Source organism: Haliaeetus leucocephalus, unplaced genomic scaffold, assembly GCF_000737465.1.
Source record: "Haliaeetus leucocephalus isolate CR32 unplaced genomic scaffold, Haliaeetus_leucocephalus-4.0 Scaffold262, whole genome shotgun sequence".
Lineage (NCBI taxonomy): Eukaryota > Metazoa > Chordata > Aves > Accipitriformes > Accipitridae > Haliaeetus > Haliaeetus leucocephalus.
This window is the reverse complement of record NW_010972698.1, coordinates 4,068,395-4,096,105: the sequence shown is the minus strand read 5'-3', so window position 1 is coordinate 4,096,105 and position 27,711 is coordinate 4,068,395. Positions and strand designations below refer to the sequence as shown.

At 42.7% G+C, this 27,711-nt stretch overlaps 1 protein-coding gene across 1 annotated transcript in view; it reads left to right on the top strand.

Annotated features, from left to right (window-relative positions):
* The window catches only part of NRK (Nik related kinase), a 105,131-nt gene that overhangs the window by 67,474 nt on the left and 9,946 nt on the right, over positions 1-27,711 (top strand). The window contains exons 16-29 of the mRNA XM_010569138.1: positions 1,329-1,460; positions 2,278-2,345; positions 3,973-4,088; positions 7,000-7,097; positions 8,408-8,526; positions 12,286-12,379; positions 14,888-15,061; positions 15,899-16,028; positions 16,406-16,564; positions 18,853-18,996; positions 20,256-20,390; positions 22,432-22,532; positions 23,079-23,228; positions 26,498-26,657. Of these exons, the coding sequence (XP_010567440.1) occupies positions 1,329-1,460; positions 2,278-2,345; positions 3,973-4,088; positions 7,000-7,097; positions 8,408-8,526; positions 12,286-12,379; positions 14,888-15,061; positions 15,899-16,028; positions 16,406-16,564; positions 18,853-18,996; positions 20,256-20,390; positions 22,432-22,532; positions 23,079-23,228; positions 26,498-26,657 (1,780 nt within the window). The remainder of the gene's footprint in view (positions 1-1,328; positions 1,461-2,277; positions 2,346-3,972; positions 4,089-6,999; positions 7,098-8,407; positions 8,527-12,285; positions 12,380-14,887; positions 15,062-15,898; positions 16,029-16,405; positions 16,565-18,852; positions 18,997-20,255; positions 20,391-22,431; positions 22,533-23,078; positions 23,229-26,497; positions 26,658-27,711) is intronic.

Below are 27,711 nucleotides of genomic sequence, written 5' to 3'. Positions count from 1 at the left end.
GTGGGGATGCTGGTCTTGCCACGCATTTTGAGAAAGAGGTGCCTCCCAGCGCAGGAAGGTCGCCAGCCCGTCGCATTCCTGCGAGGTGCAGGTGTCTCTGGAGAGCCCCAGTCTCGCTTTGCGTGGGAGATCTGACGGGATAGAGCACAAAGTGGTATAGCTTCAGGCATTTCTCTAATATTTTTTTCTATTTCTGTAGCATTAAATTGGTTCTAGCATAGCAATCCCTCAAGACGGGCCCAGCTCACTCGGCGTTTCCGTGTGTTCTGTCTCGGTCTTCTGTCCAAGAGGATTTCTCATTTCAGGGAGGATCATTCAGTTGACGTTTTTAGCTCTTTGCCTTTCTTTCCCTTTGGAAGATGCCACTGTAATAGATCATTAGCGTGTAGATTTTAAAGGACCTTTCCTTCTTTTCTCTTTTTTATTTTTTTTTTCTTCTTTTAAATACAGAAAGAATCAGAGGACCAAATTATGAGTATTTTAGCTTGACTGTTGCACTGCTTACTTGTGGTTCCCTTGGAATGAAGACTTTGTAAGGAAGTGGTTTGATTTCTTCCCTGCTCCCCCCCCCACTGTGATTAGAGCATTTGCTATCCTAATGCTCTAATTTCATACCTTTGAAGATATCTTTTAAACACAGGTGGTCGCAATGGGAGCACCTGGACGTGACTACCCACAAGGTGTAGTCTGAGCATAGTTTCTTATTTCTTTCTTACTGAATTCTCAAGTTTTGATTTTTTTCAAGTATTTGAAAAATCTGTTGCAGAGGAGGGCCAGGGCACCTTCATAACCACTGGAGAGTTGAAAGCGCTTCCAGCTGGCAGTTTGTTTCCATTGACTCTGGGTTGATGGTGGGCTTGCAAAGACTAGTTTGGAAGTCAACATCCACCTTAGGGGAGGTGGGTTCCCCAAGTGATTACACTTATCTAAATTCTGAACTGGAAGCATTGGTCAGGTTTGAATGAAATATACTTACTCCACAGTATTTTTTGCATCATTCAGTTAACTAGTTTGCCGTGTGTTGCCAATGACCTATTAGCTTCTCCATAAATTTAAGAAGGGGAGATAGATGTACAGCATAGATGTTTTTACTGTATCTTTTTATTGTACCCTTCACCTTGAAATATTTGTGCCTAACATGCTAACATGCTGGAAGTGAATAACTTACTTCACAGTGAACAAGGTGAGTAGGGCTGTATCCACAAAATACTCCTTGTACATTTACTAAAAATTTGATCTCACAAACAGAGCCAATGATATCTGTTGAGATTGGGACCTGTTACCTAGGCAGGGAAGTACAATTCAACATGTATTTCATTTGTTTCAAGTGTGAAAATTTCCGGGCTAGTAAGGATGTGTACCACAGCAGTTCACTGTCAGATATGGTGACGACACCACTCAGCCCTGTGCAGGACGATGTATTCTGGAGCATGAGTCAAAATGAGGAACAACCCCCAAAGGTATGTGAAACTCGGGGTGTTTGGCACTGTCGGTGGTTAATAGCACTCTACTTGGTTCCCCTGCACTGTGTAGTATCCATCCTCTGGACTTGATGAAACTCAGTGAAAATCTTGCTTGTGCATTAACTGGGTCTCAGTAATCTAGAATGAAGATACAAATTTATAAGCAGGTCAGTGTTCTGAGTTTATATATATAGTATCTGTGGGATCTGTGAGTGCAGATATGCTTCTTTTGTTAGACCAAGTATTTGTAGCTGCCCTTTCTGTGAAAAATCTGGCTTGCTGCAGAAAAGCTCATTCGTTTGTGTAATTCAGGTGATGGTTTATTTCTCTTTTTAACAGAATTTCTAAGAACAAGTATGAGAATATTTGTGCATGGATGTGTATGTGCATGTGTTCATTTTATTACTTTGCAGCTGGGGAGGGGGGGGCCTGTGTGTCTTTTCCCCCAGCCCTGTGGTAGCAACATAAGGTAATCCACCACCTAAGGAAAGCCGCGTTAAGTGACTGCAGATGCATTTCCCTGTCTGCTTTAAATATTGACCAAGAATAATGCTGACTCTAAGGAAAGGTGTAAACCACTTGCAGTCTGTGCCCTGATAGATTGCACAGGCCTGGAGCAAATTGTAAGCACCTGCTGCTGACTTGCAGCTTCCAGTGTTGATATCATGGAAGATCTCCCCACAGGTCCCACTGAAGCATCATTTATTTATGTTGGTTAGTCTTATTTTTCCATTAGTACTGGGTAAGCATTAGGTTTATTAACTAAGTCTAAAATATCAGTAGCAACCTTAAAACATTTGATTAAATCCTTAAGGTTCCAGAAAGGACAACCTCTAAATTTTACATCAGGGATCAGCCTGGCCATCAGAGATGCCTTTCAAGGTAAGCTCTTAAGTGTTTTATGCTTATACTAATGCTGATTTATTGTCAATAGGAAAACTAAAGCTAATTTATTAAAAACAAAGCCATAACCTCAGTAACACCAAAATGGACATGGGTTCGTACCTCATTTAATAGCAGTTACAATTATTTTGTCTTTTGAGTCAGTTTGTCCACAAAAATAACTAACCAAACTTCCTGATCTTAAACCTGAAGGAAGTGTCTAAGCCAGCTTCCTTTTTAATGATTGACATAACTGATTTAAAGAGAAACAAGCCTCCTGTAGATCTCATTTTCATGCAAGCTAGTTCTGTCTTCTGCTGGAAAGCAGTATTTTTAAAATTCAAAGGCTGTTCCATCTGTAATAATTCCTGCAATGACTTGTTTCATTTGGTTCAGCCTGTTTGGCATGCCCAAGTGGGTTGCACCCAAGTTGCGCGTCCGTTTCCCAGTTAGCGGGCAGCGTGTTGTGCGGTCGTTTAACTTCTTGTGATTTGGTGATGCTTTACTTTTCCCTTCACATTAGAGTAAGTGGCTGCCGAAGGTGCAGGTTACTTGAGATCGTAGCCTATCGACACTGATGATGGCAGATGGGAGCAGTGCTGCTCGGGGCTGCCTGGATGCTCTTGCAGATGCTCCCCATCAGCACAGGCACCGCTGGTTTCAAAGGGGAGTTAGGTGCCCAGATACTTTGCGGAGTGGGGGTCTGGCCCCAGCTCCTTGTATAGGCACTTACAATTATAGCTCGTGAAGCTTGTGCCTGTAGCTTTATTCTGCCTGGTAGTAGCTTGAACAGGCTGTCTGTAGATGTATCTTAACTATTTTGGCAGTCTGCCCTTAAGGCTAGTGTACCTTTTTAATATCCTAGGAGAAAAGACCAAGGATGCAGAGAGCTCAGCGGTAAAGGGTAGCCCCCACTGGATGTCTAGTCAGGGAACATAATGCTGTGAGAAACTAGGATTGGAGGGATTTGAAAGGAAAGTGGATTTAGCTGACATAACAAAATAATGTGCAGCATTTCTGATGAGCCAGAGTCAGAAACATTATCTGAAATAACTTTCAAGAGAAGTCAAGCCCTAAATGCTCTCTACTTAGGAGCTATAGGAGGCAAAGCAGAAAAGAAACATGCAAGTAAACCACAGTGTTACAAGTGAGTGGCTTCTGAGCCTGGGTTTCTGGGGGAGCCGCTGTTTTTCTTCACAGGCTTGGCAGCTAGTTTTACTGTCCGATGCGTTCCTTTTTCCACTGATAAGTGGGTGATGACGTATCTTCTAGGAGGGTACTGAAGCAGGTTTCATTATTTGTAAAAGCCATGAGATTTTGGAATCAGGAGTGACACAAATCTGAAGTGGCCAAGGGAGAAGTACATGTAGTAGGATATTTTGTAATGACTTGGGAATCTCTGTAATCTCCCAGAATGACTGCCCAGAGGAAACTGTCCCCTCCATCTTCTGCTCTCACTACTGGGTGGCCCTGCTTGGAGCAGCAAGGAATATAAAACTTTTGTTTGTCAAGAATATTATATCATACAGTAACAGCAGGGAACTCGATTCGGTGGCCTAGGAGGTCTGTTCCAGTCTGTGTTCCTGCATGCAAGATAGTCTGATCTGCTTTTTGTCTTTTTGTTTAGTAGCACTCATCAGTCATCCCCCGGGGGACACGCTCTGAAGCTAAACAGCAGCAGCAGCACTCCTGGCAATAAGCAGTGGGAGATGGGATCTCATCAGAGCAGCCGGTCAACCTCAGGTGATTCCTAAGTCAAAGATTCGTCAGTCAAAATGTGCAAAATTCCTATCACATGGAACAGGCTTCTGCAGGGTGTCAGGTGCTGCATTGCAAATGGGATATTTTTTTAACGATGTCTTCTGGTGATAGGCTTTTGAAAGCTCTCTCAATTTTATGGTTCCATGTTCCTCAAATATAAACACTTCCTCTTTTGAGTCAAAAAGTGACGGTGAACATATTTCTGTATAGAAAATTTGAGTTGCCTCAATTAAGAATTGAAAAAAAATCAGTTCTGTTGCACTTATTGACACCACTGAAACTCAGCAGAGCCAACATTACAGACATACAGATGTAATTCAAATCTAGTATTCACCCATTGGCATTTTCTGCATAACCGTATGCTGCTTTTTGCATTGCCCACTGATATGATGATACAGATGAGCAGTTGCTGTACACTAATATTTCTGCACTCTAATAATGTACTAGCTGAAGGAAGCGTAAGACTCTCTGTACAACATCTTATGAAACATTCCTCCAATATTCTTTTATTTGCTGAAAGATAGTGGAACTGCAAAAAAAAAAAAGGCAAAAGAAGTTAAAAGGTAGAGGTAGCCTCATCCAATTTAAGCAAAGTGCAACTTTGTAAGCTATCTTGGTATCACTGGTAGCGATGTAGGACTGCAGTGGGCTTGCTCGTGGTTGTGCAGATTTTTTGCAGTACAGACTGGTTCCCAAGACGTGACCTGAGATTCTGGCAGATGGGGGCATGGAGCAGAAGTGGACAGCTTTGTTCTTCTATTGTTATTCATAAAGGTGTTTTCTGTGGGTCAACTGTAGGGCAATTTCTTGTATTGCTCCTTGCAAAGCAGTGGTGTGTTATAACGCTTTGCATCCAGGTTGACTACTAAAGATGGGGGACATGGGGAATCACGCCCAATTTGAAGCAGGGTGGATGCTAAAAATGTTCCGAAACCACACCAATGAGCTGCTGAGGTCATTTATTTTTAAACTGAGGCTTACATTGTTAATTTGCAAGCCCTTGATAAATGAAAAACAAATTGCTTATTTATTACACTTATACAATCAAGCCGGTTTTGCTTTCGGTAACTACGCAGAATAGGAAGCTTTGCTTCAAGAGAAACCCAAAGCATGCTTTAAACTGCTCGGCTCTTGTTTCTTTTTGCTCTTATGTCATTTTATGTTTGAATAACAGCATAGAGATGAACAATATCTAACAGCCCAGCTCAACTTAGCAATGCCTGCATGATGTGTAACTCCTGTGCTATTTTGGCATGGGGAAATGAAAACCTCACCAGCAATGGAAAGAATAGAAAACCTCCCTTGTGGTTTAAACTGTCTCCTTGGGTTCTTAAGTGTCATTAAATTACAGCTAGTTCTGGCATATGGTGTTCCAGAAAGAGTTTGTTGCTTTCCCAAACCCACAGGGATAATGAATTGGGCAGGAAAGGGCTATAAATACTTTAAAGCTAATAATTCTGCTGAGTTGCTTAGGTACTCATTGACCAATAAGGAATTCTGAATTTTAAAAGCTTTGCAAAATGCATGAATACATGAAGCCATTGTGATAAATTACCAAATACAAATCCTAATTTGTGTGAGCTTGAATTCTCCCCCCTTCACTTGCAAGGAGTCCTGTTGGTAGCAGTGGGATAGTCATGGGAGAAACTGCTGAACGAGGTAGACGTTGAACTGGCTAGTGTGTCCCAGTGGCAGGGTGAGGGCACGTCTGCTTTCCCTCCCTTCACTTGTATCAGGAATTGCGTGCAGAAGACAGCACCTCTCCAAGGCTGCTTTTGCTCTTCGCAGGTAGCTTTGCGGGCAGCGGGGGCACTGAAAGGGAAGATACGCTTAATTACTTGCAAGCATCCCTCCTCACGTGGCATCAGCACGTGGAGATGGACTCCAGCTCCTCTGGCCTCGTTTGCTTGGGTATTCGATAGCAGGGCAAGCGTGGTGGCAAGTGCAGGTCCCGTGCCACCTGGGAGGGAAGCATCGTGCTGCAGCGTCCTTGCTCCCCGTACCTGACCTTGGGCAGAGCGTCCCGAGGTGCCACCTGGTGCTGAGTTGGCCCCCGATGTTGGAAACCCAGTGCTCTCTGCAGAAATGAGGGCTGTTATTACCTACTTCCCCACGGCGCAGAGTGGAAGTGGGAGCTAAGTGACATTTCATGGGCCCTGAAGGAAGCAGGGACTGGAAAATGGTTCTCCCTCTGGTGCTGGGGGAAGTGGTGAATCCTCTTCTGCTTTTAGCTTGACCCCATGCTCACAAGTGGAGCTTAGTGCAGCTGTTTGCCCTCAGCCCACTGGGGTTTGGAGAATCAGATTCTTTAGACTGTTTCTGTGCAACAGTTTTACCAAGGCCAAATCTTTGCAGCATGTCTGTTTGCTCATAAAAATGTGCATGGGGGGCCTGTACTCATCTCCCTGACCCTCCTGTCTGCAGTCACAGGCATGTAGCTGGGTGACACCTTTAGTGCTGGAATAGGACCAGCAGTTGCTGATATGATGAGCTGTCTCCCCTCAAGAACAAGATCAGAGGAAGGGATTAGCATGCCCTTGCCCTTTTCCCTTGCAAGCTGCCTTCCAGTCCATGGAACTGTTGCTGGTGCGCAGTAGGATTACGTTGCCAAGGTTTTGGTCTGCTTGTCTTACTCTTGCAGCATTAAAGTGCGCCAGTATCAATTTATATACATAATATTGTGGCATCCGAAACCACTGGGAAACAAGGAGAAAAGATTTCCCTTTGCAACAAAGAGAAAAAAGTTTGTCAGCAGAGGCTGGTGTGTGCTTTGGGTGGTAACTGTATGTGCTTGTCTTATTGGTCCCCTCTCTGTCTTACCGGTCCCCTCTCTCACACTGCTGCAAATGCATTTCAAAAAAGAAACTTTTTTTTTTTTTTTTCCTCTCTTCAGGGAATCCCGGACCGGCCCAGGCAGAGAACGCTTTGTCCCAGAACCACTTACAGCTGCATAAGAAGTCTGAAAAAGTTTCTCATTCAGGCCAGATTGCAGTAGGTTCTTCTAAATCCACTGATATGTTTTATTTTTTCATAGTTTTCACTGAGGGAATGTCTATGCAGATAGCTTCTCTGTTGGTGCTTGAGTTTGCTAGCTAATGAGACCACCTGAGAGGTTGTGTGGGGCTGGCTCAGGTTACTGCTGCATTAACGTGTCTCGTCAGCTTTCTGTCCAGGTCTGGCTTGTGTCCAGCTCAGGTCATGGGCAGAGAGTTCAGTTTTCCTGAACCCGTCTGATCATAGATCTTTAGAAAGGAAGGGTATGTCTTCAGTATTTCACGAAGTCATTGATCGGTTGTCATACAACCCAGAAGTCAAGACCGTGCCGGTGGCTTGTGCAAATATCCAGTGTGTAACTGCCTGGAATATGCGCTACCGGACTGTGACACACTCAAGACTGTCCTGGCTCTTGGTTCACCGACGTGCCGCGGATGGGAAGGACGATTGCTATTTCTCTGTCTTATTTACTGAGGCATTTCTTTTCTTTGGTGGTGTTTGGGGTTGGGGGGTGCCTGTCCGACAACTGGAGCTCACGGTGCCTTGTGCAAGAGCTCAGATGTGGCCTGCTTGGCATTTTAAAAGTTTGCGGGATGCTTGGCATTTTAAAACTTCTCAGGCAAGCCTGGGTGGCTCCAGGGGATGGATAGTGGGGCAGCAGGGGACAACTGGAGCTTACCGGGGTCCCCAACCCCTCCTGCCTTGTCAGGGACCGGAGTTTTGAAGACGACTCTGTGTTTAGGCCATTGCCAATAGTGTGGGAGGCCTGTGGGTGAGTTCCCGTAGGACGGGGGTGTCTAACTGCTCTGTGGGTGCGAGCCGTGGCTGTGCTGGTATTGCCTTGCCAGCCCAAAGGTGCTTCGTACCAGGTCTGCGCGGGCACAGCCGGTGCTCAGGCTTGGCCCCGCGAGCCTCGGGGTAGTCCAGGGCTAGAACGAAACTCACGCTGGTGTAACCCTTTAGTCCTGGTGCAGAGCACTGCTTTTCTTGTGCAAAAAAAGGAAGTACTTCTATGCTCCTGCAAAGTGCGAAGATTGAATCATAAATGTCTGAGATTCAGAATAACATACTAACTAAAGTTAGTCACCTTTCAACTTTTAGGACAATCAGGTGTTTTGGCTTAGGTCGCTTTCCTGTGTGAAATACCCACTTGTGATGGACCAACAAGAGCATCAGCATCCTAATAAAGCTTTTTTGGTGTGGAAGTGACAATAACTGTATTTGCTGGGACAGTAGAATACTGCACATGCTGTTTAGCGATGGTTTCTTCCATGAGAAAACAAATCAACTGAGTTTTCTTTACTCAGAGTCCAGGCTCCTTTGCCAAGGGGAAGGACGGTGCCAACTCATTCTTAAAAGCAGCAGACTATTCCTCATCAAGTGATGAAGTCAGCAGCAGCGATGAAGATGACATGAACCACACAAGGTTGGCTTGATTTTATTTTTTTTTATTATTATTACTATTTTCTTCCTTTTTATTACTCACTTCTAAATATCTGGAAAAAGTTGGCATATGTAAATACTACCTCCCCTCTGAAGTTACTATCAGTCATTTATGCCAGTTGTAATTAAGCAGTTTAATCACACTGTAATGAACTCCCGGGGGTAAATGTTTGCTTCATCAGATGTATGCAGTGTAATAAGCTTTGATGACTTGCTGCCCTGGGACAATGAGGAAATGTCTCGTTTTAACTGAATATCAATAGGTAGTGCTTTTATAGAGATTACTTCACATTGATCTATGTTTAAATGGAATTTTTGAAAGAAAAAAGGAGAGGGAAAGAAAACTGTATGCCTTCATGCTAAATACAGGTTACAGTGAAAAAAGCAAGGCAAACATGACCCTTGTGTTCAGATAGTCTCTTCGCTCCGGGAGAAATAATTACCGCTGAAAAGTTGATTCCTTCACCAGGGCTGTTTATAATGAGCAGATAGCGTAAGCAGGATTTAGTTTTGTAAAATTTGCTGTATTTTTAAGATTGTTATTTTGCACAATTGCTGTGCAGATGCTGCTGCAGCTTGTACCAAGCTGATCTCACCTGAACTGTTTCTCTCTAGCTTTCCAGTTTCTCTTGTTGATTTTGTGACTGACATCTTGTGGTGTTTACCTGTCATGCAAAATGTGTATTCTGCTGAGAAATAATGGTGCGTGAATAGTTTGCTAGTCCAAGTGAAAGAGAGTCGAGGGATCAGTTGGCCAGCCCTGCTGTTTGGAAGAGCAAACAGAATTTATTTTTTAGTATTGATGAATAAAGCTTCTAATTTTCTTGCAAAGAGTCTTCGGTATAATTCAAGTTCTAGGATTTACTTTGAAGTGCATCACAGGGCCACAGAGCTCTCGGGGATGGGGTTCTTGTTCTTCTGACATAATTGCACATGCAGTTTTGTCAGTCTTCAGGAAGAGATGCACAGATTTGTAGCACTGTTGGCAAGCTACTGTGTTGGCCTGGTACCAGTCCTTTCCCCTCTGCTGCTCTGAGGAAGGTAGAGTTTTTGTGCCTGCATATGCTCCTGATTTGCATTTCTGAAGTTCATTTTCAAAGCTGAGGGATGAGGAGGGAGAATGTTAAAAATCTTGTAGCTTATTCAGTGCACCTGTAAGAGCTGTCTTTTTACTGTAATGCCTTTATTTTCTTACTGCTCCTCTTCCAAACCACCTTATTCTGATCTGTAAAAAGTTTTATTCACTCTAGGTCATAGAATTCATCCTAGACCTCAGAAAGACTCTACATAAAAATATGGATTTGCCCTGTAGCAATGACTTTGCTGTGTAAGTGTTAGATTGCTGTGATCCTTGCATGCTGTAATGATTTGAAGGAGTGGTATCACTGCCTTTGGAAGTCTGCATGTATGATTTGCATCTCCTCTGTGTGTGAGATCCACCAGTCCTCTAGAGAATTGGAATTAGCAGGACGATCCCCGTCAGGTTTGCCGTCCTGTGCACACAGCCACCGCAAGAGCTCCTGTAAAATCAAAAGTGTAATCTTGTCTATTAACAAAGTCCCTTCACCTCGGCTGAACGTCACTTATATTAGAAGATAGATATTTTGGGAAATACATCCTGATTACTACCAAGTAAATAGCAAAAAGGGTAGTGATCGAAGTGAAAGCAGCAGCCAGCTTTGAAACTTTGCATATACTGGAGAAAGTGAAGGGTTTTGTTTTTCTTGCGATCTAAAGCATGTGAATGCAGGATCTGAAGCCCCTTGCATCCTGTACCAGTGTTTCTGTGTGGGCTTTGGCTGAGACACCCTGGGACAAGTTTTAGTTGGCTATTGAAAACAATCTGTGGGGTTTTTTTGTTCTTGCCTGGGCTGTGGAACAGCTTTTGATGTCCATGCTCCAGCTTTCCTGGAGGTGCCCAGCGGGACTAGACTTGGGACATGCACACATGCAAGAGAAAGAGCTTCGTATTTTCTTGGACGAATCCTGTTAACCACCCTGAGAAGGCTCATATCTGAGGAAGCCAGGACTAAGGGCAGCTGTCTTTCACCAGTAAAACAATTTTTGGTCTTGTTTTTCTTGTCAGTGAGATGAGCCAGAATTCTTCCTCACATACACCAGGGTTTTTTTTAAGGAAAGGATGTCAGTGTATGTGATCCAGCATCTTACCTGCTTGTATAACGTACCTATTCCATTGATGCTAATTTCTCAACTCTACTGAGAGTGCTTCCTCCTCTGATGCCTGCAGTGTTCATAATCCCCCTTAAAACACTTGAGTTTCCTGGGACTCATTTTGTATAGTTCAGTTTCCCCTCTCTGCTCTTTGTATGCTCTTCCCTGCCAAAATTTGGACAAGGTCGGTGCAGTTATATGCTTGGCTAGGATTTACTTTCTCGCCTACGAAGTGGGAGGTTGACATGATTTAAGAGCAGCTGCTGCTTGCTTTCCTGATAAGAACAGGTCCTTGCACTCATCATTGATCCTATTCCATATCTTGCCATTCCTTCTAAGTTTAGTATGCAAATATTTACCCATCCCATAGAAGGGGGGGGTGGGGGGTGGAATGACCCCAAACCAAAAAAACCTCAACAAAAAAAAGTCCACAAAAACGTCTGCTCCTTCACAACCATCTTAAGTCGGCTCTCTCACCAAACCTCCTTTGTTATCGCATTGGGCAACATTTACAAAAAACAACCCAAAACCTTATACTCTCCTACCAGTTGTCACATAGCACTGTAGAGCCCTTCATGCCAGGATCCTGAATGCAGTCAGTTGTATAATTACTGGAAAGGAGACAGAAGTGTAATAGGCCTAAATGGATGGCAGTAATAAATAAATGAATATAAATAAATAAGTGGAATAAATAAATGATGTGGGGTGGAAATGCACAGAAATGGGGCCAGAGTCTCACTGACAGAAGTTTGAGGCTGTCCCACTTGGGTGAAAAAGTTTAAAATGCCAATATTCCAGTGGTTGTGTAGGAAGCAGTAGTATGCTGGGGTATATCACAAGAGATGCTTGCCTTCTTCTTACTCTTTCTTTAGGTATCTGCTTTTGGTCACTGTTGAAGACACGATACTGGACTAGGTGGGCTTTTGGCCTCAGCCAGTCTAGCAGCTCTTACGTTCTGTCTCTATGTGCACTGGGCAACGTTTTCTTTCTTTCTTTGTACGTAAGGTGAGGAGGTCCATGTTTCAGGGACTGATGCACAGTATGAAATTCCAGTGTAGCCTGTCCCCGTAGGCGCTGACAGAGAGGTCCCCGATACCAGCATATAGCAGAGCAGCGGCTCTTCTCCTCGCAAGTGCAGCTGATGCTTTCTCTGGAGAGCAGGGCAGCTCATAATTGCGCCCAGCAGGATAGCGTACGAGGGGAGACAGGAGAAGTTTTGAAGTGGGCACTTTTCAAATGACAGCTTGAGGGACCAGCTCTCTCACTTGCCTGAGCTATGCAGTGTCTGAAAAATGCTGGGTGAGATGCAGGGAGACGAAGGGATGCTCTCCGTCGAGGTGGGGAGAGCTTCCTGCTGTGTGTGAGTGGTCCTCAGGCTCGAGTCCGTTCAGGCACATCCACAGACTAATCAGCTTGCTTTTGTACAAGAACCTTTAAGTGTAACTAGTGAATGTTAATTATGCTCACTTTTGAACATGTGTATGTGGGGTTTTTTTCTTTTTCGTTTTGGGGGCTTTTTTTTTTCCCCCCCCTGAAGTAGTTCTGTTCATTAATTGGAGTTTGTTACCAGGCAACTGCTAAGCAGCAGAGTGGCAGATTTCTCAAGGACGAGAGTACCAGATGGAATTGAACTGAAACCCCAAAGCACCGTCGCAGAACAGAAGGTAATTTGGCCATTTGTAAGGGGGTGGGTACGGGGGGGGGGAGTCGGATCGTTAATGTGCATGATAAACACTGTATCCATTTCTTCTCTGCAGCATTTTCACTCTGAAGTCCTGCTCTGTCATTGCAAATTATAGCTATAAGCCTTGAAAAAATGTATAGTTTCAGGTTCTGTGTTTCCTATAAAAATGCTTACATTTACCTACGAAATTGCACTTCTTTCTTTCTCCTTGTTACTGACCTGGTAGTAGTTTCCGATGTCAATGTATTTCTTGAAGGCACTGGGCAGGTTGCAAAAAGCAACACTGTTGATTATTGTTGGTGTGCATTGTTGCTATTTTTAAAAATCTTGACTTTTTTATTCCAATCTAAAGAGAACTACTGCTTACTACTTAAAATATCATCAGAAGAGGGGGAAAAACACTTCATCTCTCCCTACTGGCTTAGCACAAATACATGTCGTCTTCTCATGTGTCATGTTGTGGTTCCTTCCCAGCTGTAGTTTCTAGCAGAAACTTCAAGTCATGTGGATTTTCCCCCGTGATAAATATTAGTGCAGAAAAGATGAAGACTGACAAAGCAGAACAATGTTCTTTGTGGTTGGATACCAAAAAAAATTACAGTAATAAGACTTGTACTCAGCATCAGAGCACTTCTCGCATATTGCTGAGGGTACTCTCATTTCACAGATAGGGAAAATAAATTGCTGTGAAACTGATGTTTTCCCCAGAGCTGCTTGTGTGAGCTGTGGCAGGGCTAGGAAGAAAAAGGACTTTTCTTTACCTCTGGTGTGATTTCTAAGCTTCAGACCAGAGTGGCATCCTTCCTGACTGGGGAAGGACTCCTACTTTGCCTTCGTCCCACCATCTTCGAGGAGAAAAGACCCTGCTTCGGAGAAGTAATTATAAATGGGGCAAAGCCAGTACTTTTCTTGTGGCAAAATCAGCCCAGTGCTTTCACTTTCCCCTGATATCCGGGCACTGGAAATGGGCTGCCTGAGGGAGAGGAGAAGGATGGAGTTGTCGAGGCCCAGACTGAGGATGAGGGAGGATGGAAAAGAGTGGAGGTCACATTCTGGTGGGTTTGGGGAGGACAGTGCGGGAGGGAGAACAGACAGATGACTGCCACTTCTCCTCACAAATCTCTCTGATGCCTTCCAGTCTTCTCCCTCCTTCTCACTGAGACTCCTATCCTTTCCTCCCACCTCTGTTTCACCAGCCACAGCCATCATGAGTGTCCACGACTTCTTCCAACGTCCTTTTCCCCGGCCCATCAGCATGAGCTGTTTTGAAGTGGTTAGGGTGTGCCAAATGATTCAAACGGGGGTTTGGTTCAGTTCAGCTGAACCTGACTCAAAACTGAAAAAAAAGCTCCATACTGGCTTGATTCCCTAACCTCAAATACTGACATATATGTTTTGGTTTGGTTTGGTTTTTTGTATCTAAATTAAAATGTTAAATACTTAGAGCATCAATTTGATTTCTAGTTAATTACTTGGCTTTTACAAGGCAAATGTCTTTTTATTTAGAATTATCTACTTCTTTTTTTTTTCATATTTTAGCCAGCATTCAAAAAAGCTGATCTGATTTCACTAGATTGTTTATCACAGTCAGTACAATGCACAGACTTGCCTTGAATTCAACCAGCCAGAAACTGCTCGAGTTTGGTCGTGCTTTTTGCTTCGGTGTAATTTAGGAGGAATTTTCTAGTGTAGCGCCTGACTCCTGTCACTCTACGTTCCAGTGCCAATGGTGTTCAGGTACCCTGACTGATCACAGCCAGGGGTAGATCCCTCTGCACTGCCCTCGCCATCTGGGACACCGCTCGCTTTATACATCCCATCTTTCTTCCTCTCAAAGCTTTCAGCCGTGTATTCCCAGAAACCGACCTCTGACTCGGTATTTTGTGCTGTCGGGGAGAGAGCTTGTGTGGTGCCTCACACCTTGCATAGTTTACAAGTATTTCCTTGAGGCTGGTGGGATCCTGTAAGGAGGTCTGCAGTACCAAACATCATTGTACTGGAAATGCTGGTACTGGATCCTGCTGAATGTCATTCTACAATAAGGTCTCCTAATTCAGTAAATGGAAAGTAGCAATGAAATGAATGGTGAGGGGCTTGGAACTAAATGCAGGTCCAGAATCAAGAAGTATCTACTTCTGACTGTGGTAGGTAGAGGTCAGATCAGAATGCTAGGACAAGTCATTTGATTCTGTCTCAAGCGTCTCTGAGGATGAAGTTGCTTCTTTACCTGTGGCTGAGGTAACGTAGGTGAGGAACGTTTGTGGAGCACTTCAGCAGTGGAAGCCAGTGTTGATGTCTCCAGTGTTTGCCACACACTTTTGTATTTATTTTTTTTATTTTAATCTTTCCATAGGGTTTGTCTTTCCACGATGCATCACACAGAGCACCCCTCCCATAAGCTCATTAGTTATTGTCCTAATTAACAGGGTTGCATAGTGCATTGGAAGTATGCTAAATGTGGAGTTTAACTATACGTTCTCATGTGCAGGATCAGATTCTAGGGAAACAAATTTCTAGCCCCCAAGAAGGCCTCTGGAGTGTAAACAACCAGAACTATCTCCTGCCAGATCTCCTCCAGCAAAGCCAAATTTCGGACTCCTCTGTGAACCCACCAAAAGTGCCACTGACTAGCCAGGAAACTCAGAACAAACCTCTGAGTAAGGTAAGAGATAAATTACAGATCAAATGAATTGTACCATCGTTTTCCTCCAGCCCTTAGGAGCCTGATATTGAGAGCCTTTTAACTTCACCTATCCTGTCTCTTTTTATGATGAGATTTTTCACCACATCCCTTCTTTTCTTTAGAAGTTTTATCTAGGGGACTAGGGGACAGAGAAGAAATCTTGAGCTCCCTAACAGATTTTATTGTTCTGCTCGTTTCCCCCATCTCTCTCTCTGCTCCCTTTTCTTTCCTTCCCTTTTTTCTCCCCTTTTACACAAGCTAGAAGGGCTCGTACCCTCTGCTCCTTTACCTGTCACGTCAGCAGCACAGCACTCTCATCTGCCTCTGCTCATGTCCCTGGCTTTCTTCCATCCACGTCTCAGGTGGGATTGCGTGAGGGCCAGGGCAGCACGTCCCGGCAGCCCCGAAGGGACTCCAACACCGCCGTGAGGGTCTCCTGGGGAGAAGTGTGTCACTGGGGGCAGATAACGGCTCTGTCAGGGGTCACCTCTTAAACTGCCTTACTTGAGGCAGCGGTGTCCTCCTCGCTGCGAAGAGATTTGAGCAGTGCCCTGTTGCAGGTGAGACAGCAGGGAGCGAACGACGTGCTCTTCTTCTGGGGACTGGTTATTTCAGCGCCGTGCCTGGCTAAACTCCCTGCTCAGGCCTCCCCTTCTGTCGCTGAATTTGTACCATGTATCTCCTGCTTTAAGACTGCTCATCGTCTCTGAGCAAGCCACATGCCATTTCTTCTGAACCTTGGAGGCGTTGCGCTGCTGTGTGCTGTCTGCTCCCCTAGCATCGTCTTCCTGAAGTCGCTCTTGGTTTTCATTGTAGGCCTCCTGCACTGAAAGCACACCTTCAAAGAGCAGTACATCGTCCACAGCATCGTTTACTGCATTCATAGATCCTCGACTTCTGCCAATCACCCCTCCCACCAGTCCAGTAGGACCTTCCTGTAGTTCTCGTGAGTATGCTTTACCCTTCTCATAAAATGTCACTCCTGGTTTCTTTCTTTTTGGGAGTGGGGAGGGCCAATTGCTTGGAAATGGAAATTCTTAGTAACATCTTCAGAAATTGAAACTCCGCATCGCTATGAATTTTCATTGTACTGCTTTTGCCCTTCTTCCAGATGTGGCTTGCTCTACTCTGCTGTTACCACAGTGTTTACTCAGGAATGCCTGGGGAATCTTCCAGATTATATTTTTTTCCTCTGGCTATGTAATGCTCCTGAGGTGTTTTCTCACCCCTCTGGGGTTTCTTTCATTCGGCCATAAACAGGTCAAATGTGAGATGTAGGCAAACACTCACATTTTTCATGCCTGCATATGTCTTTCATTCTAGCATCTGGTGCAAAACCTGAACCTGTCAGGAGGGAAAACGCAAGGAAGGGCTCTGTTGTCAACGTCAACCCGACAAATATCCGCCCGCAGAGTGACAGTCCAGAAATTCGTAAATACAAGAAGAAATTCAACTCGGAGGTCCTTTGTGCTGCTTTGTGGGGTAAGCTCAGAAGTACTTGGGCATGTGTATGGACGGAAGGCAGCAGCAGGAGAGGCTGGCAGTATACGCCAGGCAGATTTTACAGTTGTATTGCACCTCTCCTGTCAGAAAGTCCTGGAGTGGATCACTGAGTAGATATCACTCGCATGACACCGCCTTCCTGGTAGAAGATGGCAAACAGACGACATGCAGTTGTGTCGTGGTTTAACCCCAGCCAGTAACTAAGCACCACGCAGCCACTCACTCTCTCCCCCTCGCCCTGTGGGATGGGGGAGAGAATTGGGGGAGAAAAAAAAAAAAAGTAAACCTCATGGGTTGAGATAAGAACAGGTTAGTAGAACAGAAAGGAAGAAACTAATAATGATAATAATAACAATAATAAAATGACAAAAATAATAAAAGGATTGGAATATACAAAACAAGTGATGCACAGTGCAATTGCTCACCACTTGCCGACCAATGCCCAGTTCATTCCCGAGCAGTGATCCCCCCAGTTTATATACTGGACATGGCGTCACATGGTATGGAATACCCCTTTGGCCAGTTTGGGTCAGCTGTCCTGGCTGTGTCCCCTCCCAACTTCTTGTGCCCCTCCAGCCTTCTCGCTGGCTGGGCATGAGAAGCTGAAAAATCCTTGACTTAAGTCTAAACACTACTTAGCAACAACTGAAAACATCAGTGTGTTATCGACATTCTTCTCATACTGAACCCAAAACATAACACTATACCAGCTGCTAGAAAGAAAATTAACTCTATCCCAGCTGAAACCAGTACAAGTTGCAAAGGATTTTGTGCATCAGAATGGGAAAATGTTTTGATCAGGCAGCAAATTGAAACTGTGCTCATTGGAAGAACCAAAAGTTGCAAATGTTTGAGTAACTTACGCGGCTCATAATACTTACTCTTGTCTTAGCTGCATACGAGTACAGCTGATCACACTAAGCCCTGACCCAGTGGAAATAATCCAAACCTGAAGCCTTTTGCTGTCATGTGTGTTAAGTGTTCCAAGAATCTGAAGAAGGTCAAGCATCAGTCTTTCCAAAAGCTTAGCTTCCTTAGTTCCTGCTGTCAGTGCTTACTCAGAACCTCGCTGGATCACCCTTTTTACAGGATCAGCTTCACATGGTGTAAAACCAAGATGAGTGTAGTCAGGCCAGTTTTCAACAACTGTAGACCTTGTCCCAGTCTCACACTAGCTAAGCTCTTCAGTTGTTTTAACCATCTTTCTACTTCAGAAGAACAGATGTATTCTGTGGGACTCACCCAGCCTTTTACTCCTCCTCACTTCTTGAGTCTGGAATGGAAAATTAATGAAGTAGATGAAACATTATCCAAAGGAAATGTAGATTTCCAATTTACAGCTTCACGGATTTTGTGTAATGTATGTTTGTAGGAGTCCAAGATTTTAAATTAAGAACAGAGCTGTGTGGTAAGGTCTGTAATTAAATGTGCTTTGCGGCTGAAGAGCACCAGGTACTTGTCACAGACCATTGCCAGTAGAGGAGTTGGCTTGTTACAGCAGGATACCTCGTGTCGTTTCTTTAGAACCTGATTAGGTTCTATTAGGAAACGTAGCTGTCATGCCAGCCGAACACAATTTTTGACATCCTCTCATGTCAGCAACTCACTGGAGCCTTTGCTTCCTTGGGAGCAGTTGGATTTCAGATGGATTCACTCCTTTAATTTGGCATTTGAAAGCACTCTTGCAAAACACAGACCATTTTCAAACAAACACTCCACTTCCTCCCAACAGCAGCCCTTCTTCCCACACGTTTGGCCCTCCTGTGATTTGAGTGTTGTATTTGGGAAAAGATGGGGTTTTTTGGTTTGGGGTTTTTGGGGATTTTTGGTGTTTTGTTTTGGTTGGGTTTTTTTTTCTTTTTAATTGGTAGAGACCCTTAGATCATTTAGTTGGATCTCTTGTGTTGCCAGTGGAGTGGTGCTGGACTGGAACTTTTGCAGTGCTCACAGGCACTTTCCAAGGTCACCTGAGAAGTTCAAGTTCACAAAGCATTTTCCTTTTTATTTAAATCAACATTGACTTCAGCAGAACTACTCATCCTTCAAGTTACATGAGTATATAAGTGTTCTGCTGGGTAAAAACTGTAATGGTGAGATCCTTTTTTTTTCCTATTCATTTTTCTGGGAGGTCATCTACAGAGCAACAGAGAAATTATCAGGTACCATTAAGTGAGACTAAGTAAGAATCAGTTCTCAAAACAGTGAACGCTCAGTGCCCTCTGCATTATTAGGTGATTTATGCAGTACTTTTTTCTGTGTATCAACAGGAGTAAATTTACTGGTGGGAACAGAGAATGGATTGTGGCTGCTGGACAGAAGTGGGCAAGGAAGAGTTTATTCGCTGATTACAAGGAGACGATTCCAGCAAATGGATGTTCTGGAAGGACTCAATGTGCTAATTACTATATCAGGTTAGTTCAGTGTCTAAAAGTATCTGACCTGCATTGGGGTTGGAAGCAATTAAAAAGAAGAATTAGGTTATAAACTAGGTTGAGGAATTTCCTCTTACAGAAAATCACAGGACAGTTATTCTTGTTAATAGGGAAGCTCTCTTGAATTTTTAACATTTAATTCTCAATTCAGAGAGGCTTTGGGGTATTTCATTACCCAGTTAATGTGTAAAACGGTTTGTGGGAAGTATGAAGTGTTTCATATCCTTAAAACGAACTGGTTCTCAGCAAGTTATAGTTTGTCAGTCTGTTTGCTTTGTTTCTGTGATGGGTGAGCACCTAAGTGCAATTCTATTACAATATCATTAAATGAGCTCATTCTGTGTTCAGCAAGATGTAGGAGCAGTAACATGAGAGTGATCTCTGCTGTGAAAGCATCAGTAACATTAAATGGAGTAGCGTCTTCAACCTCTGCTGGCAAGCAGCTTGGACTCTGTCCTGCAAGGCACTGAGGTCCTTATTCCCCATGGGTGAGAGTGGCCTCAAAGGGTGCTTAGTACCTAACAAGGTCAGAGATGTTGGTCCAGCAAGGAATGGCAGCTCCTTGTCTCCAATCCAGACTCACCACGGTAGGTGATGGTGAGAGCTGTTTGTCCCATAATGCCGGGTCCAGTTTCTTACGTGGGACAGTCCTTCCTTTTAGACTGACCTGTGATCCCAGACTGCTGTTGCCCGTATGTACTTATGAACTAAAGCAACAGAAAGACTGACTGAGATGAAAGATGACAAAGGAATTCTCACCTGGAAAGGTATCCAAAAGAAAATAGCTGCTTGTAATGAAGATTGTCAGTTAATTAGAACTAATTGAGTCACGTATTCAAAATGGCCATTGTAGGCCATACCTGTGTTCCTTCCTTCACATCAAAGAGTAAATGCCAGATAGGCTGATTATTTCTGGTAATACATGCGTCTATAGAGACCTATTCTTTGGCCTGAGGGAAGAATTTTAGTCAGATGTGAAAATCTTGCATGAAGCTTGAGTCACAAGGTAAGCGCACGTGTGCCAAATACCATAGGATTGCTCATGTTCCAGTTCCCTCCTGGGTGTCACCATCACACAGGGCTTTTCTTTTGCGCTGCTGGACTCTTCTCTCACCTTGACGAGGCACGCAAAGACCCGCTGTACTCCAGGTTACAAAACTCTGGGTTTTCGTGAGTGTGGGAGACTTTGTACTTCAGTGAGTTAAAGCATTATGTCTGTCTTCTCTTCCAAATCCTAGGGAAGAAGAATAAGTTGAGGGTATATTACTTATCATGGTTGAGAAATAAAATTTTGCGCAATGATCCAGAGGTGGAGAAGCGGCAAGGCTGGGTGTCTGTGGGTGACCTGGAAGGCTGTGTACACTACAAAGTCGGTAAGGACTTTTTGTTTTTCCCTGGATGAGCTGCTTAATCATCCTCTTGCATCTTGTGACACCAGCATTTTTCTTCAGCTCTGTTTCAGGATTGTATTGGACTGAATATCTCTGAGTTCTCTCAAACCTCCTTGTTTTACATGGCAGATGCTTTGCTCCCTGTCATCTCAGGTAGTATCTCTTCTTGCAGCAGTTACCGGATGACCTTATTGGAATCCCCTGTGACGGCTGGAAGAAGAGACTACCAGCCCTGGTCTGTTGCTCAGTCAGTTGTTTAGAAGTTCCATAGTTACTTAAGGTTTTAATTAGACTGACTTTTTACACCTCCATGCTATTCAGCTTCCCTCCTGGCTCTGAGTAACTGCTAAGAAACTGAACTAGTGAAGTGCTAGTAAATCATATTTGTAGGATGTCCATAGGTGGATCAGATTGGATGTGTTACAGCTCATCCCTGTCTCTAGATCATAAAAGACCTAAATATACCTTTGTTTAAACTTACACACTGGAAATGGTACCATAGCAGTTGAAAAACCATCTTGCTTTTATTTGGCTTTCAGGCAGTTCATTCTTGAAGATGAACATCAGTATTGTGATAGTTTCTGTCATTTAACTGCATGAGGGGGTGTGATGTATAGCCAAGTTTTGCTTTGGTGAAAGATGGTATGTGAAAGTGGCACTTTTTTCAAAGTCAAATAGAGAAATGATATAGAGAAGCGCAGGAGGCGGCGAGGTGGCTGGCTCTCATAAATACCTTGCTTGGTATTTTTTTTGCTTTTATATTTCATGGCTTTAGAAGTGGCAACGGTTAAATCCAAGAAAGAATGTGAAACAGACGTGCGTTGTTACTTTCTTTGTGATTATAACTAAGCACCCACATATTCCACTTCAGTTGCTCATCTTTGGGTTTGGTGTGGTTTTTTTAAAAAAATTAAAAAATAGTTATCCTAAAATTAGGTAGGAGCTTCTGTTTTTACATATGACAAGCCATTCTTACTTTGACAAAACAGCTGCTGTTGTTTTTCTCGTGGTGAATCTTCTTGTATCTTGACCTTTGGTTTTACAGCCACTTGTCCAGGTAGAAGAGGAAAAGGATGTGCTGTTCTGCACTTCGATGGAGTTTAGGGTTTTTTTTCTTTCTCTGCCCATGCGAGATTTTCCTGACCGGCATCTATCCTTATCCACTCTTCATGCCTCTGCTGTGTGTTTGGCTAGTGTGAACCGTTCCTTTTGTAAGCAGCAAGGGCTGATCAAGCCCTTCTCCCACAGAAAACAAACCTTACTTCAGTAGCATAACACCTGCATCTTTTAAAAATCCCTGCCAAGCAGACACTGAATATAAATTGAAGGGTGAATGCGTTGGGATGCAATACCCTAGTGTTCTGTTTCCAAAGCAAATGCTTGTCTATGGCAGAGTGAAAAGACAATGTACAAAGAAGCCTGAATTTTCAATGCATGATTCTTCATTTATTCTTGATGGGCCCAACACGACCTTAATCGACTTAGAGAAATTGCTCATCTCTTAAATGCTTACTCATCTTAGAAACGTGGGAGTCCTTCGCCCACACTAGCACATGGGGATTTAACCCCCACACATGAACAATGAAATGAAAATTCATCCTGCAGAGTGTAACAGAATTGTTCAGCCGACAACCACCATTCCTCCAAAAGTAGCTTATTCACAATCAGTAATGTTGGTGTATGTTCACACTTGAAAAATAAAGTAGGGTTGGCTTAGCTGCGGGGTCAAGACCTTTTTTTTCTTGCTAATAAGATTTTTTTTTTTTTTAAATAGATATATGAAAAGCAATATGTAAATGTTGTTAACAGTCATCTGGCTTTACTGAGAATAAATGAACTATAGGTTTAAGTCAAGGTATTGTCACTGGTGATATTAAACATTGATGTCCAGAATCCATTAGTCTCCCTTGCTGGATAATGTCTACCTCTACAAGTAGTCCATTGAAATTATTTCCTGTGATGAGATGGTCTTTGATTTAAGCGTCTGTCTAGTACCTAAGGAATTGTTCTTCTTGTATTACAGTAAAATATGAGAGAATCAAATTCCTTGTAATTGCTTTGAAAAACTCAGTGGAGGTTTATGCTTGGGCTCCAAAGCCTTATCACAAATTCATGGCTTTTAAGGTAAGTGAAACTTCACTTTGGTTCAGATTTATCACTGTCTCTCACTGTCTCTCATCTACTCTTTGCTTTTGCTTTTTGTTGCTTTGTATAACATTTATTTGTAGTTAAAGATAAAATGCATATTCTTTTAAAGAAAATGTAGCTCGTTTGACATACATTGGAGATGGCAGGCATAAAACTGTCACAGTCATGATTCTGTTAGATGTGAATAACTTGTTTCAGTGCTGTGCCAAAATGTGCATTGGAGTTCACAAAGTTGATGCTGATTTCCCTCAAAGGAGGAGGAAATTAAACATGAACGGTACTCAGCCTAATTTTTGCCTAGTCCGTTTCTAGAATCTGGATTTTTTTTTTCAAAACACAAGTGAATTATCCAGCTCTCCTTGCAACTCAGTGGCTGATGGATACTTAGCTCCTTAAACATAACATATTATTTAACAAAAATAGCTGTCTAACTTTTGATTTTTGAAAATTCTTAAGATCATATATGTAGAGCTGTAAACCAACAGCTTTATTGTGTTATATAGTATATTTTTCTTTTTCCAGTCCTTTACCTCACTTCATCACAAACCACTGTCAGTTGACCTGACCGTTGAAAATGGACAAAGATTAAAAGTCATATATGGCTCACTAGTAGGCTTTCACGCTATTGATGTGGACTCTGGATCTGTGTATGACCTGTACCTTCCAACACACGTAAGATACTCCAAAAAATTACGTAAATGCCTCTGTTTTTTGGGCTGTATATTGATGATGATCAGGTTAAGAGTTGTGCTGTATTTCAAGAGACATGGTAAGAGAATAATTATTGTACGCCAGCTAATAGAAAACCACTTTTCGCATACTTTTATAACACTGAAGTTGTGTTAAAAGGCTTTTATCACATTTAAAGTATCAATTTTAATGGTTTAATGTCAGAAAGTCTGTTGTATGGACACAGTACTATTTTTAATTGATATATCCTGGAAATTTAGGACTTAAGCAATCAAAGACACAATAATATCTACATGAATTTAGGTGACTTTTGCAATCTGCCACTGTGCTTTTCAATCTTGCTCACAAGTTGATTAAATTATCACTGAATTAAGCTGATATTTGGCCTGGATTACAAAGACTGCTGCAACACATTTTAATCTTGATCCACTGCAAGCATGTTCCCCTTGCACCAATGAGTACCTGTAGCTAGAGGAGCCAGGTATACATGTGCACCCATGAATAACCCCGATTTCTTCACCATGGAGCAAAGTTGGATTTGTTTCCCATGATTACAGATCCAGGCTCTGTGTGCAAAATGCGATTTGCCTTTCAGTTGTGACTTTGCAGAAACCCAACTTCCAGACTAAATAAATTTGCTGATCATCTTACTGTTCAGTTGCCTGTGAAATCAGGCCTTAAATTCAAACGAATTTTTACATTTTTCTCAGGATTTTCTCATTAGAGTGTCAAGAAGTTGGCATGAAGGTGTTGATTTCAGGTTGATGTGTACATACTGCATTGTGCATCTGTTCATTGAGGTGATGGTGATCACTAAATTCCTGCTTAAACTCAGATAATAGCAAAGTAATTCCCTTGCAGAAGTGAATGACTCGCACAGGGCTGTCCAATATGAAGTCGGTGCTATGGTTTTAATCTTTTTGTTTGTTTGTTTGCTTATTTTTTAGCTGTTAGTTCTTTTCAAAGCTGTGAGTCCCAAAAGCCAGAGAAACTTGGGGGCTTAGGTCCAGAAAAGTAGCAGGTTCCCATGGCTCCAGTCTGAGGGGAGGCTCCTGGCAAGGAAACTTCTGTGCACACTTGAAAACCTCCCTGAAGTCAACAGAGGTCCGTAGGGGCAGAGGGTCAGCTCATCCAGGTGCCATGGCCTCCTCGTCTCCCAAGGCAGTGTCCCCCAAAGTTATGCTCAGGAGGTCTGAAGAAATCTCGTCCCAGATCTGCATGTTGCAGCCTGCGCCTTGAACCCTGTCATTTTTTAACTTCTTTTTCTCCACTCTCAGCCCCACGTTTTCAAACCAAATGAAAACCCATGCGTCCCATGCAAGCCACTTGATCACTCTGCTGCCCTGACAAGTGACAGCCTTCAAACTCTGTCAGACCTGTGGTTTTGATGGACACGATGTTTGAAGGTGGCTGTTTATAAACTTCTCTTAATTAGAAAGTAACTTTTCTAGCTGTTCAGAACAAACTGTTGAATCACCTGCCAAAAAGCTTGTACTGTTGGGGTTTTTTTAGTATTTGTTTTGCTAGAGGGTTTATTTAATCTGACAATTAGTAGCTTTGTTAACTATGCAACCAGGAAAAATTCACATCAGTTTATAAATCTAAGCGTGGTGCCTGCATACCATTCCTGGAAGCTGGTTGCTGAGCAAGGTGAATAATGACTTGTCAAAAAGATCATTAGCATAATTGCCCAAGATAAGAAAGGCAAAGAAAAAAGTGAACCTTTTTAGAGGCTTTAGTTTTTCAACAGGCTGCAAATATAATTATGTACCTGATGAGAGAGATTTCCCAGGTGACCGTCCTGAATATGTGGGGCACCTTTAAGACTGACTCCCTTTGTGTGTGCTCTTCAACCAAAAGTTAGCGTGTACTAAAAATATATTTTCCCTTTAGAGTCTTAGACCTGAAATAAATCTGCTGCTACAGTGGCTCTATCTTCTTCGGTATTTTATTATTTTAAAGAGCATCTGCTAGAGTTGGATAATTCTCTCAAGGAGCTTTGTGGTGGCAACAGACCAGACTTTTAACAGGCTGACTTTAGATACTCTTGCTTTCTGGTAGCCTCTTTTCCTGGTTCCCCACCTCTTTCTTCATCTCTTACCTGCTTCGATCGCTCATGCGAGTACCAAGGCAACGCATTAAAATTGCTCTGCGACTCTGGATACCCGTTCTAGTGTTACGGATAGTTGTTGCGGAGGCACGGAGTCAAGTGGTTGGCCTGAGTGTATTCAGTTTGGCAAGTACAGCTTCAGTGCTTCTTTTACTGTTCATTGTGCCCTTACGGTGTGCATAAATGTATGTGCTTGAAGAAAAAAAGATCTGTGTGTTGCTGGCTTGTGAAAATGATGTAAAACTCCCGTCATGTGCTTCCTGTAAAAATATTAATTGTAGTGGTTTTAATTTACTCTTTAACATCCTGTTTTGAGTAGTGCTTTAAAGAAGGAAATGCTTTGTTACTGTTTTTAAGGCTGTCCTCTTTTTCTTTCAAAAACGCTTTCATAAAACCCCACCTTCATGGTTGTGTACTTAGACTTTTTTTTTCACTTGGGACATGTTGGCTTCTGGGAGAGATTCTAGTGCATTGAACTGCTGTTAAAATAATTTGTGAGAGTGAAATGCACTGTTCCTGTGGCATGCAGAAAACGTATGCTGAACAGCATTTAAATGGGGAACTATTTTTAGTGAAGGATGTGGGAAGGGAAGGACAGTGTGGCTTGTATTTGAAAGGTCCAGGTAACTTTTCAACTTACTGTAAATATTGTTAAATTTACAGGTTTTAGCTTGTGAGTGGGGTTAGGGAGATAGCATGGAAAGTGAAAGCACAGATTTCCTGCAATGTGGAAGCTTTCATCCTTCCTCCATCTTCTGAAATAATTGCGAATTCAAATTTATTTCACCTTTCTTCTATTTTTATAATGCAAGTGGTCTGTAGTGACAAAGTAAATATTATTGTGTCTCAGTGGCTCCATGGCTTCTTGAAACCAATTAGTACTGGTAAATATAAAGTGAAATATTGAATGTTGATTTGTTTGCAAATCTACTATCATATTCAAAGGGGGGAGGAGGGGAGAAAGCCTGTCTCAGTGGCCAGCAAACAAACTATACAGCCTTTCTGAAAACACGCATTTCTTTCACTTTCCATGAGCCATGAACTAGTTCTTTTTATTGCTCTGCCATGCTAGTTAGATTGATGTAGTCACTAAAACCGCAGTCCATTTTCTGATATAAATCTTAGTAAAATATGATTCTAGATCCAGGGGACTATTCGCCCACATGCCATTATCATCCTCCCGAATACCAGTGGAATGGAGCTTTTACTCACCTATGAAGATGAAGGCATCTACATTGATATATATGGGCATTTCACAAAGGAGACTGTTTTGCAGTGGGGAGAAATGCCAGCATCTGTAGGTATGTATGAAAAATAGCACTTTATAAGATTCTGCTGCGTGAAGCCCGACTTCTTTATGAAGTTTGTATCCACACGAAAGTGGTTGTGTGGCACATAAAGCAACTTCTGAGCAAACCAGGTGTGTAAAGTGTAAACAGATTTATGCACGTTTGTGTTAAAACAGCCAACGATTGCAATTGGGTCTTCACGTTTGGATCGTAGTTTGTATTCTTGTCATGCTGTTTATTGCATCATACCTTGACCATACGGCCAAACTTCACTGAGGATGCAGTTTACCACCAGTTTCCACAGAAAGAATTACGTGAATTAGGGGGGGAAAAAAGGTGCTCTTGTTTCCTACTTTGATTGTTCATAGCCCATAGCGTTTTCTGTAAAAATTCACAACTATAGAGAGGTCACTTACTGAAGAGGTCTGTAACTGCTCTCAGATGGCCCCTTAATTTTATCACTTTAAATTCACAGTGCTGCCAGCTTAGGGTATTTCTAATAGATTCTCAGTCTCCCTGTGCTTGCAGTTGGCTTTGTAGGAGGAGATTCTGACTGTATTGTAGCCAGGACAGCTGTTTGTTTCACCTTCCCCAGAGGGCCTCAAGTTAACAGTGTGGGGAAAACCAAGAACAACACAGGCAGATTTTTGTTTTTATTATTTGTTGCTTTTAATTTCTTTTCTGGCTCACTCCTGTTCTTCTGCATCTTAAAACAAACATACCAACAAACAAAAAAAGCCCAAGACACTGAGATTGTACAAAAGTGTATTATTAGCCTGACAGAAACTGGATGCCACAGTGAAAAATTGAGGATGTTCACCTTTCTCCTTTCACTTCTTGCTGGGTAGTTTTAGGGAGTCCATTAAAATCAGTAGAGTAACACCCTTGAATAAATGCAGGTTTGACATTTGTAGAGGATTTTCAACAGTTCTGAGGGCACACACCTCCGGACCGCAAATTGCTACAAGACAACTTGGTTTTTGCACTATTTCAATAAATTTCAGCAACAAAACTGTTTCAGTTTCAAAAAACACGTATAAGGTTGTAAGCTAACTATATAGCGTTT